This window comes from Trichomycterus rosablanca, chromosome 11 (assembly GCF_030014385.1).
Source record: "Trichomycterus rosablanca isolate fTriRos1 chromosome 11, fTriRos1.hap1, whole genome shotgun sequence".
In the NCBI taxonomy this organism is placed as follows: Eukaryota; Metazoa; Chordata; class Actinopteri; order Siluriformes; family Trichomycteridae; genus Trichomycterus; species Trichomycterus rosablanca.
The window spans coordinates 10,433,954-10,445,150 of NC_085998.1; the positions used below are offsets into that span (position 1 = coordinate 10,433,954).

Here is an 11,197-nt window from a genome sequence, read left to right on the forward strand (position 1 = left end):
GCACCCAAGCTTTGTAAGAGTAAGATTACGGTAAAAATAAAGAAACTCGCAATTGGCTGTAAAGTTCATGGAGCTTTATTTCAAAATAATCAACAATATATTATCATAAAAGTGGCCGTCATAGCCGCAAGGAATGTAAACAGTCCATTTAAATTATATATAAAAGAAATTACAAAATCATAGCACATTTTCTCACAACAAAAAAGCAAAAATAAATACGTTTTTAAGTTAAAGGCAGAAGCGGCAGCTAAAATACAAACTCGTAGCATTATTATTGCAAGGGATTTACTACGATGTAAGCTTCTCCGGTCAAATAATGCACTTATTTAAATGTATACATTGCAACTATCTTTTTTCCTTTTATTACAGATTGACAGTGCATAAGGCTAACCTGGCATAGCACTTGTTCCTGATACATGGCCACTACACTGGCACTGATTGAGCCCAAACACTGATCTCAGAAAGCATGATATGGACGATCCTGAGATTTCTACATTCAGAGTCCGTACTGTTGGTCTCACTTAAAGCTTAAAGCTCAGACAAGGCAAATGTATGTATGGACATGTGCTCAATGCGTAAAAACTCATCAAAAGTGTACAAAAACACAACACAATTCACAACACAATAAACGTAGCAATAAATAATTATAAACAGAAAAGGGTTCAAACTATGTAGTAATACTATAAATTTATAAAAATTTGCCTTCACTAAAGGCTACACTTTGTTACAGTACATGTCTGGGTTCAAGGTTAGGGGTTGACCTACTACAGCTACTAAAGACTGAACTTGCTTAGCTTTGGTTAAACTACAGATGGGTGCATGGTGTGCGTGTTCCACAGCAAATCAGTGGCTAATACTCATCTGTACTATTGCTGAATCCTGACCAAGGGTACAGAAAGGTTCTTAGAACATTCCTGGCATCTAGAAGACCCAAAATTGTGTGAATCTAGAGTGAAGTACCCAGTACATCTTTAAACTGGTATACAACAGTATACATTATCACACAGCAAAAACACCCCACTATTGAATTAACACCAGTGTGAACTTTGATATAAAAAAAACTGATTAAAAATGCTATGACAATGAAAAAATCACACCATATATAAACTACTTAGGGAGTTTTGATGGGTTTTGAGTGGGCACTGAAGTTACCTGAACCTGGACACTGGGAAATATCTACCCGGGTAATGACTAGAACCACAATGGCAACATGGTAACCTGAGGATGAGCTTGTTGGACACCCCTTTACAACATGAAATGTGAGGGTCTGTGGGAATTTGTGCCCATTTTTAGTCAAGACCATTTGTCAGTAACTGATGCCAAACAAGAAGACTGATGTGGCTGGTTATGGTCGTGTTAGGTGTATAGAAGGGGTGTCCACATACTAGTGGCTATATATTGGATGCTCACAAGCATTGGGCATTTGGGGTTCAAATAAATAAAAAGTGAAATATGGCAGTGAAATATGCAGGCTAGTGAATAAGGTGTCCATATAAATTGTGTTAATTCAAGACTGGGGGTTTGCTGTGCGTTTTTTTGCATATAAATCTTAACAAAAATCGATCTAAATGTAACAAAAAGAAGCACAGATATGCAATATGCACATTAATCGTCTGAAATAGACAGACGGCTGAAGATGGGCAGGCGTCTGGTGCTTTCCACTTCGGGTGAGTCGCAGCCGCTCAGACTCCCGGAGCTCGAGTAGCCGTCGTGGTCGGAGAGCGAGTCCGCGGACGCGCTGCGCTGGAGTGCCGCCAGTCTCCCGGCAAACGCCAGCGCGCTGAGATCAGCAGAAAACCCGAAGCTTGACTTCAAAGCCCCCGGTTCAGGGAAGAGCTGGGGTGAGGGCAGATCAGGGCTACATGAGGGTGAAGAGGAGGGAGGAGGGGACACGGAGGCCGCCCTGCTGAACGCCAGCGTGTCCGGTTGCGCTTGGAAAGCGGGCACTGCGGGGCGGGAGGAGAAACCTGCGAAGCTGACGCTCTGGCGTAACAGGCGGGGTCGATCTCTGGTGCCCTGGCGCTGCTGCTGCAGGATCTCGTCAGCGTTGTGGATGAAGTGGCAGCGCGCACCGTAGGGGCAGAAGCCCACCGTGTGGAAGGTGCGGCACGGCTCGGTTTTGTACTTGGGGTGCCTGCTCAATCCGCGCAGCTCCTCCATGCCGTGAGCGAACTGGCATTTTGCGCCATACTTGCACACCCCGCTTTCCTCGTACGTGCGGCACAGTTCGGTCTTGTAACGAGCCGAGACGGCGGGCACAGTTAACGACACTGGGGTGAGCGCTCTCGGGGAGGATGGGGTCAGACTCAGGCCAGGTGGGGGCGGTAGAGTGGACTCTCCGCTCACGTGTCCTTCGATCATACTGATGGAGCGGTCAGCACGGAATGGGATGCGCTGCAGAGCGGAACGTGGGAGCTGCTCGCTGGTCCAGGGCTGGCTGGTGATGCCAGTGAGTGACCACAGGTCGTCTGTAGTAGGGTCTGCGCCACCGATGTTGAATTTGGAGTTGGGCAGAGTGACCGGGCACAGGGAGTGTCTGCGCTGGAACCCGACCGCTCGCCTTGAACCATCCTGTACATCCAAACTCTGAAAACTCTATAGAATAAATAAAAACATTTATTAATAAACAAATAATTGTTCGATTTACTAATAAACCAATCATTAATTACTACTGAGGTTGCCAGATGTGTACATCAACAATACTAAATCATTGTCACGAATTCACAAAATATCAGGCCACTTAGGTTACTTAGGTTGCCAGGTTGTCAAACTGAGACTGTGCGCTCCACAGAAGCTTAATAATACAAAATACAATAATACAAATAAAGTATTATTTGTATAAAACAAGGATGCAAAGTTCACCAAACGCTGCTTATAAACGGGTTGCCAGATTTGGATTTTATCTACCCGCTAGTATACGTTAATCTTCGTTTAAAAGTTCTAATTTCTAAATTCTAAAGGTTCTAACAAAATGTAAATTAGAAATAAATATATTTAACCAATTAGAACGACAGATTTTAACCCTTTTTTTAAATAAACTAGTTAAATCTTTAACAGTACGAGTTGCCAGATTTGGTCAGTTTTAAACCCAAAGCTGTTTAAAAGTTGTGTATTAAACCAGTTAATTCTTACCATGAATATTTACAGAATTACAACTATAATAAACTTTACATGTTGCCTATACAAGACACATTATTCAGCTCTATATTCTCTATTAAACTCAGATTCAAATTTTGAATTATGGCACATTGCAAATTCACCCATTTACATACCCCTAATAATGTATAAAACAGCTATTAGCACCCTACAAATAAAGGTTTTTGGAAACTGGCAATTCAAACTAATTTTAAAGCACCACTAACATCTCACCAAGTAACCAAGTAACAAATAAAGTAAGATTTGGTATACTACATTCTAAGCTATTTTTTAAAAAATCAGCTTTTCACTGATTGTGAATAAAGATTGTAAGTGAATAAAAATTACTGACCTTGCAAAATTCATCATCCAGCTCCAGAAAGGGTGTGAGAAGGTTGGATGGCATTGTGAAGATGCCTGAAACAGCAGGCCTGTGTTGATCTGCAGTTAGGAAGTTGTAGAGTTGGTTGGGGGTGTGAGTTGCTTTCTGCCTCCCATCTGTTGGAATCCCCTTTATAGGCAGAAACTTTGGAACCCCACCCACATTTTGGCAAAAGAGAGATTCACGCCCATTGTAAGTGTGACCGGGGATCAATTTACACTCCGTCTGACTTAAGTCACTTTATTGCATTTACACATAACAGCCAAATCAGCTTTTAGCACATGATTAGCCATATCGACTTATGGAATTTACATAGAAACAATTTAAATGCCAACGTCTGAGGATGATCTGCATACAGAACATAAGAGGATACAGGAGAAAAAGTTTGAAATGTCATTGTGAGCTGTGTTGTTCATTAGGGATTAAAAAACAATGGACTGAAGTAGCCTAACTTAATTAAATAAGAAATTAAATTACAGAGATTGCAATGATTTACAGTATCAAACAAACATCTTCTGTTATAGTGTGTATATAACATTTCACCATATAGTCAGTTAGTGTTTAAAACTTTTTATATATTTTTTTTCTATTTGAATTTTCATTTAGTTGGCCTTTGGTGTGTTTTTGTGTACTTTTATTTCATTTTGATTTATGTACATTTTAGTAATAGTATTTTCTGAAGACAGTGCTGGCTCTTAATCTTTTAAAGTCTCTAAGATTTTTTTGGTTTTGCCTTTATCACAATATATGTTATTTGTGCCTCAACCAAGTTGCCTTAAGTTTAAGAATACATAATACATTAACACAGAACAATGATGCAAATATAGTATCACAAATAAAACAAAAATATGGAAATTCATTTAAATTATAATGTATTTTACTGCAGTATATTCACATGTAATGAATAAATCAGTTACGTGAAAAAAGATTAATATAAATGTAATGCAATATTAGAATACAATAACCAGTTGAATTTTGGAATTCTGTTATTGTTTATGTGGCTTATCAGGTAAATGCAGGTTTGTCTGTGAGCAAACGAGAAATAAAGAAAACTTTAGGAGTCTATGTAATCACCATAAATGTGCAAGAAGATAAACCTCCTCTGTTACACTAGATCTTTCACATTAAAGCTCTTTTACATTTGTGGAATATAATATTAATTAAGTATCCCTGATTTTTGAGGTTGCATTTCAAGTTAGTTTAAATTATTTTGTATTCATTGAACTTAGTTTAGTTTGATTTAGTCTCCATTGACACAGTATATGTTTTACTAGTCAAGATATCGTGACTTGTAAAAATACACCCCAGACAGAAATCCAGTTCAACACAGAGCACATAGTTCTTTAATTTCCTTTGGGATCAATAAAGTATCTATCTATCTATCTATCTATCTATCTATCTATCTATCTATCTATCTATCTATCTATCTATCTATCTATCTATCTATCTATCTATCTATCTATCTATCTATCTATCTATCTATCTATCTATCTATCTATCAAGATTCAAAGTAGCTTTATTGGCATGACTGTAGAAACAATATTGCCAAAACATTACAACAACAATAATACAATTACAAAAGAAGCAAAAGATGACAATAGAACAATAAACAATAAAAGTGAATAGAGATTAAAATCTGTACAGACAGATATACAGATGATATATAAATGTATTTTATAAACATATGTATATATACACAGACCTGTTACCCACTGTCTCTCAGGCGGTGTAGCACTGACACATACTGTGCGGCGAGGTGGGCAGTATAACCTTCTCCCAGAATTTTTAGTAATTTTTCCAATTCTGTGAGTGTTTGGTAATTTGGGATTTGTTGTTTAAATCTGTCTGTAAAATGTACTCGTGTTGTTTGGAATTTTTGGCAGTGAAGAAGGAAGTGCATCTCTGTCTCCACCTCTCCACTCTCACAGTGAACACACAGTCTCTCCTCTCTGGGCAGCCAGGACTTTTTGTATCTGCCTGCCTCTATGGCCAAACTGTGGTTACTGAGTCGGTACTTGGTCAGGGTCTATCTATCTATCTATCTATCTATCTATCTATCTATCTATCTATCTATCTATCTATCTATCTATCTATCTATCTATCTATCTATCTATCTATCTATCTATCTATCTATCTATCTATCTATCTATCTATCTATCTATATATCTATCTATCTATCTATTTGAAGTCACTAGCTTAGCTACAGTGTCTGGTATGATTTTGAGAGAAAATCCACACACACATACGATGGGAGAACACTGTCCATACTCCAATACAACCATAGGAATCAAGTGAGGATCAAGGTCTCTGAAGCTGTTTATTTAATAATGTGCAAATACAATAATGCAACAGCTCCATGATTGTGGTCCGTCGTACTAAAGCTACTGTATAATCCCCATAAATGTGTAATCCCCATAAATGTGCAAGAAGATAAACCTCCTCTGTTCCACTAGACTCACATTTAAGCTCTTTCACATTTGTGGAATATAATATTAATGAATCATCCCTGATTTGATGTTGTTCTGGAAGTTGCATTTTTTATTAATTGAACTTAGATTGTATTTATTTCAGATTTTTATGTTGCGAATCTCCATTGACACAGGATATGTTTTAACAGTCAAGATATTGTGACATAAGCATAATATTAATTACTTAGAAAGGCAGAAATCCAGTTCAACACAGAGCACATAGGAGCAATCTGGAGTCACTAGCTTAACTTAGCTACAGTGTCTGGTGTGATTTTGGGAGAAAATCCACACATATGACCACTATCCACACTCCAGTACAACAGTAGGAATCTGAAGTTGTTTTTGTAATGTATTTATTTATGTGTAATGTGTAAATACAATAATGCAACAGTTCCAAGATTGTGGTCCCATCAGACTAAAGCTGTTGTATATTTCCATGTATCATATTTTACCCACATAATCCTGCCCCCACTGGTCCTATTACAGTAAACAGGCACTTCATCAGCCCAATCTCAGTCTTAGTAGATTCATGTCAGAAATGGAAGCCTGCAAACACGCTGGTTTGGTTCTGATAAGTTAAAGTGCCTAATAACTCATAACAGCACAGCCTGTGGTGTCATGACCCCCAACCACACTTCTATTTAATATTGGTCTATTAAATAGTCATTTAATGCTTTCAGCTAAATGACTGCATATGCAGCTTGCTTTGCTTCACTATTTAACTTGTTCTATTTAAATAATTTTTACACTTCACATTTAAGAAAGCAGCAAGATGAATCAGAATTAGAACCAATGGTTGTGATGGTGCTGGGACAACATGAATATTAAATATTATGGACGCACAGTAAAATACGTCAATTTTTTATTTGGTATATTAATTAAGAAAACATATTATGTCATGAAACACAGGACAAAACACACAAACCAAAAAATTAAATAAATAAGCACATAAATATGACAAAAAAACATGTAGTGTAACTACTTAATAAAAGTAGGCACATTTTACATTACAGAATACAATAGAATTTTGGAGAAACTAGGTTTCAAAAAGTATTTTATTTAATTCAGTGCAGCAACAGTAATGCACAGTGTTTTGCATAGATTATGTTATTTATTTATTAGGATTTTAACATCACGTTTTACACACTTTGGTTACATTCATGACAGGACAGGTAATTACTGGTTACACAAGATTCATCAGTTCAAGTCTTTAATGTCAAACACAGTCATGGACAATTTTGCATCTTCAATTCATCTCACTTGTATGTCTTTGGACTGTGGGAGGAAACCGGAGCTCCTGGAGGAAACCCACGCAGACACGGGGAGAACATCCGAACTCCACACAGAAAGAACCCATGCCGCTCCACCTGGCAATCAAACCCAGGACCATCTTGCTGTAAGGCGACAGTGCTGCCCACCAAACCACCGTACCATTCCCATAGATTCTGTTAATGCACAATTTACACAATTAAAGATTACTGTACATTTGTCTTTTACTTTTTCCATTAAAAGGCACATTTTAATTAAGAATTTGATTAATCTACTTTTAGGGCAGTTGTAGGCTAGTGGTTAAGATACTGGACTAGTAATCAAAAGGTTTCTGGTTCAAGACCCACCACTGCCAGGTTGCCACTGTTGGGCCCTTGAGCAAGGCCCTTAACACTCAATTGCTTAGACTGTATACTGTCACACTACTGTAAGTCACTTTGGATAAAAGTGTCTGATAAATGCTGAAAATGTAAATATTTTATTTGTTTACCGCCATTCAGAAGAGAACTTGTTGGTTTTGTTGTTGTGTTTGTTTTTGTTTTGGAACACCAATGCTAGAGATGTCTGCACTATGTTAAATGTTGTTCTGGGATCTTTTATGACTTTGTAGATAAGTTGTTGCTAAACCCCTAAAAAAAGCAGCATCACATTGTAAAAATGTAGCCATCACACTGCAAACATATGGTCTGTTGATCACAGTCAACCAGTATTAATTAAACAGACTAGGTGCACCCTATGGTGTGGCTTAAATACAGCTTTAAGTATAAATGCTGCTGTATAAGTGGTCTGATAAACAAGAAATCTAGTACACTTTAAATGGCCTTCCTATTACAAGATTTAAAAATCAATAAACATATACAGAAAGTTCTATGTGTGTATAACGTAAAATGGACGCCCACCTTTTATTATGTCATTTTATTAAGCAGTGTAACAAATAACTTCTTTGCTAACATCTCTGTAACTTTCTTAAATCTTACTGTGTTTACAGAGGATGCAAGCCCTTTAAGCTCTGTCCCCAGGAAAAAACACACTGCAAACGTTAGCATAAGGAGCTCTGGTCAATGACCAACACTGTCCCTTCAAAACAATGAGGTCTTATCTCAAAAGGTTGTCAACACCTCTTCCACTTCAGTCATAGAGGAATAGGTCGGTTTGAATGAGCCTCTATCCACGGGAACACTTGTTGTCTTGAGACCGATAAAGCCCAGGGATGTTTAATTTGGTCTGAGAGACAAGCAACCGAATTGCGGGGGTGGTGGGGGTGTATTTGTTTGCGGCAAAGTGACAGTGCAGGAGATTAAATTCAGTTTGAATTCCTGAGAACAAAAACAAGCAACTGCTTTTGTCTTGATAAAAGCCTGATGGCAGTTTACAGTAGTTTAGAAACAGGTTTGCTGCTCATTCCATCTCTTTCAAATGAAACCTTCAAACTGGAAGTTTTTGATGGGAATCAGGTGCAGGTGTTGCTCTCTGTAGTAACTTAAAAGGTGTGAAAAAAGGCAAGACGGAGGAGACTGCACAGCAAAATCCTCCTGGGTAAAAAGAGAAGGACACTTGGGTGTCCAGACCCAGAAAGAAACAATTACTCAGCACAAAGGCCTCCTGGAGACAAGCTATGGCCGCAGTGTGCCACAGTGCTCACTCCCTCAACAATGGCATTATGCAGATGCTGTTTCGCTTACTGACCATTGCTGGCTTTCCCCGTGTGAGACTCACCAGTGAGCCTGAGTCACAGGGTCCGGGCCCTGAATTTTTAATGAGGCAGGGGAGGATTGAAGAGATCTTAAACAGTGAAGCCACACAGAGATTATGCAAACAAGAAAAGCAAATAGGAGTGAGTTGGTTCATCTCAGTTTTCATTTATCTAAATTACAGAAACAGTCAGTTGGTTACTGATTTAACTACTTTACCAAAAGCCAATGTAGCTGAGGCAATCTTAAAAAAAGTCATCTTAACGTTTCTACAGGAACACAGTGTCACAATTTAAAGAAATGTCAGCATCTAAGAAGAAGAAAACCTTAAAGTCTTAAATACACTGTATGCCCAAAAATATATGAACTTGCTTTTCTTGTTGCACAGTTTTTAAGTAAAAAAATGTAAGATGGAACTAATATTGAACTAATAATTGGCCAAGAAGGTCTGGATTACAAGTATTTGGTGCAGGCCACCAAGTTCCTCTAAACCCAACTTGTCATACCATGTCTTTATGAACCTTACTTTTAAAAGACCTTTCTACCCTTAGCCAAGAAAAAAGCTGAGGGTAGTAAAGAAGAAACAACTTTCAACCAAAAGTAATAACAGTGCTCCATCCTACACCTTATTCTTAATATGTTCTATAGATAGATGACTTAAAATGAAAACCTTTCGGACTTCAAGAGTCTGATGATACCTAATATTTGAGTAAGAACAATATACAATGTATCAGCAATTAAATGTTGTAGTGGTGGTGTGACAGTGGGTGTGTTCGAAAACCCAGTGAGCTCTCTACATAGACAGCATTTTACTTCATCCTAGGCGCGCTCCCGAGAAGGTTGTTCGAATTCCTAGATGCCTTAAAATGCTCCCTACTAAGGCACCTTAAATCTGAACGATATTTTGACAGAATAACGAGGGAGCATCCAATGCTGCCTTAGTGGTGAAGGCAATCCCAGCATAGGCAGCTGCCTAAGAAAAGAGGATTCTAATAAGTCATCGACTTATAAGTCAGGTTATTTAAACGCACTACTTAGACAGCGATTCCATCAGCAGTAAGACAGCAAGGCAGCTCCCTAGGTTTTTGAACACACCCAGTGTGTTGGTGCATTGCTGCACTTGAACACTGACAAAAAATCCAACATCAATTAAAATATTCTTGTTGAAAACATATATTTATTTATTTGTACACTAGCAGCAGGGTGGCTCGATGGGTAGCACTGTTGCTTCACAGCAAGAATGTCCCGGGTTTAATTCCCAGATGGAACCGTCCAGGTTGAATGTTCTTCCAGTGTTCTTAGGTTATTTATCAGGCCAATGTTTTAAAATGACAAAAAAGTTCAAACCTGAATGGCTAAAAATAAACAGAACATTTTGATGTGGCCTACTTTAAGTTCTGGCTTCAACCATAAAGAGATGCTGTGGTAAAGCTTGCTGCATAAATTGCTGCCAAAGGTGGTGCTCTGTATGTAATTATTATGTTTTGTTTATTGTTTAGAAATTATTCAGTGTGGTAAATATGCAACAAATAAGGAATAATAAAAGCACCATACTTGTACAGTATTATTCCAGTCATTTGGGGATACTTGCAGGTACTATATCTTCAATAATTCAGAATGGTCTGAGTTTGGCTGCTCGGAAAATCAAAAAAAAAAAAAAAAAAAAAAAAAAAACTTGGGCCAGCACTCAGTTATAGAGTTTTGCCTAAAAAAAAGAAAAAAGAAGGAAAAAAGAAATGTCACACACTTCTTAAACTTAATCATCCATTTCCAAATCATGTATTAATAAATTTTCTGGTCAGAGTTGTGGTGGGTCAAATGCCACCAAAAATACTGTAATAGAGTACCAATCCATTACAGGACAATTTAAGCATTTTTAAATCTACTGACACCTAGGGGCAAGTTAGGGTCCATCCTTTGTATGTTTTCAGGAAGATTAAAAAACCCACTGAACCTTATCATGAGAACCCTGAAATGAAATTTCATTTTCATCAACCACTTTATTGTGGTCAGGGTACCGGTGGGTCTGGTTACACCGGGACACACTGGGCACGAGGCAGGAATAGCAGTTGTAGCCTTGCGGTTAAGACACTGGACTAGTAATCAGAAGGCTGCTGGTTCCACCACTGCCAGGTTGCTGCTGTTGGGCCCTTAACCCTCAAGTCTTTTTATTTCTGATACATGCTTCCTCAGTTGGTTTGCCCAGTTGATTTCATATATGGGACGCTATTGGCGGATGGCTGAGAAGCTAC

At 38.2% G+C, this 11,197-nt stretch overlaps 1 protein-coding gene across 1 annotated transcript; it reads right to left on the reverse strand.

The window, feature by feature from the left end:
* Positions 1-1,605: 1,605 nt before the first annotated feature.
* On the reverse strand, positions 1,606-3,583 carry sb:cb81 (mRNA decay activator protein ZFP36L1-like). Its single transcript, XM_063004613.1, has 2 exons — positions 3,488-3,583; positions 1,606-2,595 (listed from the first exon to the last, which is right to left on the reverse strand). The coding sequence occupies exons 1-2, from the start codon at positions 3,539-3,541 to the stop codon at positions 1,606-1,608; spliced, it is 1,044 nt and encodes a 347-aa protein (XP_062860683.1). The 5' UTR covers positions 3,542-3,583.
* Positions 3,584-11,197: the final 7,614 nt, after the last annotated feature.

Coding starts and splice junctions, on each gene's coding strand:
- sb:cb81 (XM_063004613.1), bottom strand. CDS start 3,541: ATGCCATCCAACCTTCTCACACCCTTTCTGGAGCTGGATGATGAATTT. Junction 2,596..3,487: donor TGGATGATGAATTTTGCAAG/GTCAGTAATTTT, acceptor TTTATTCTATAG/AGTTTTCAGAGTTTGGATGT.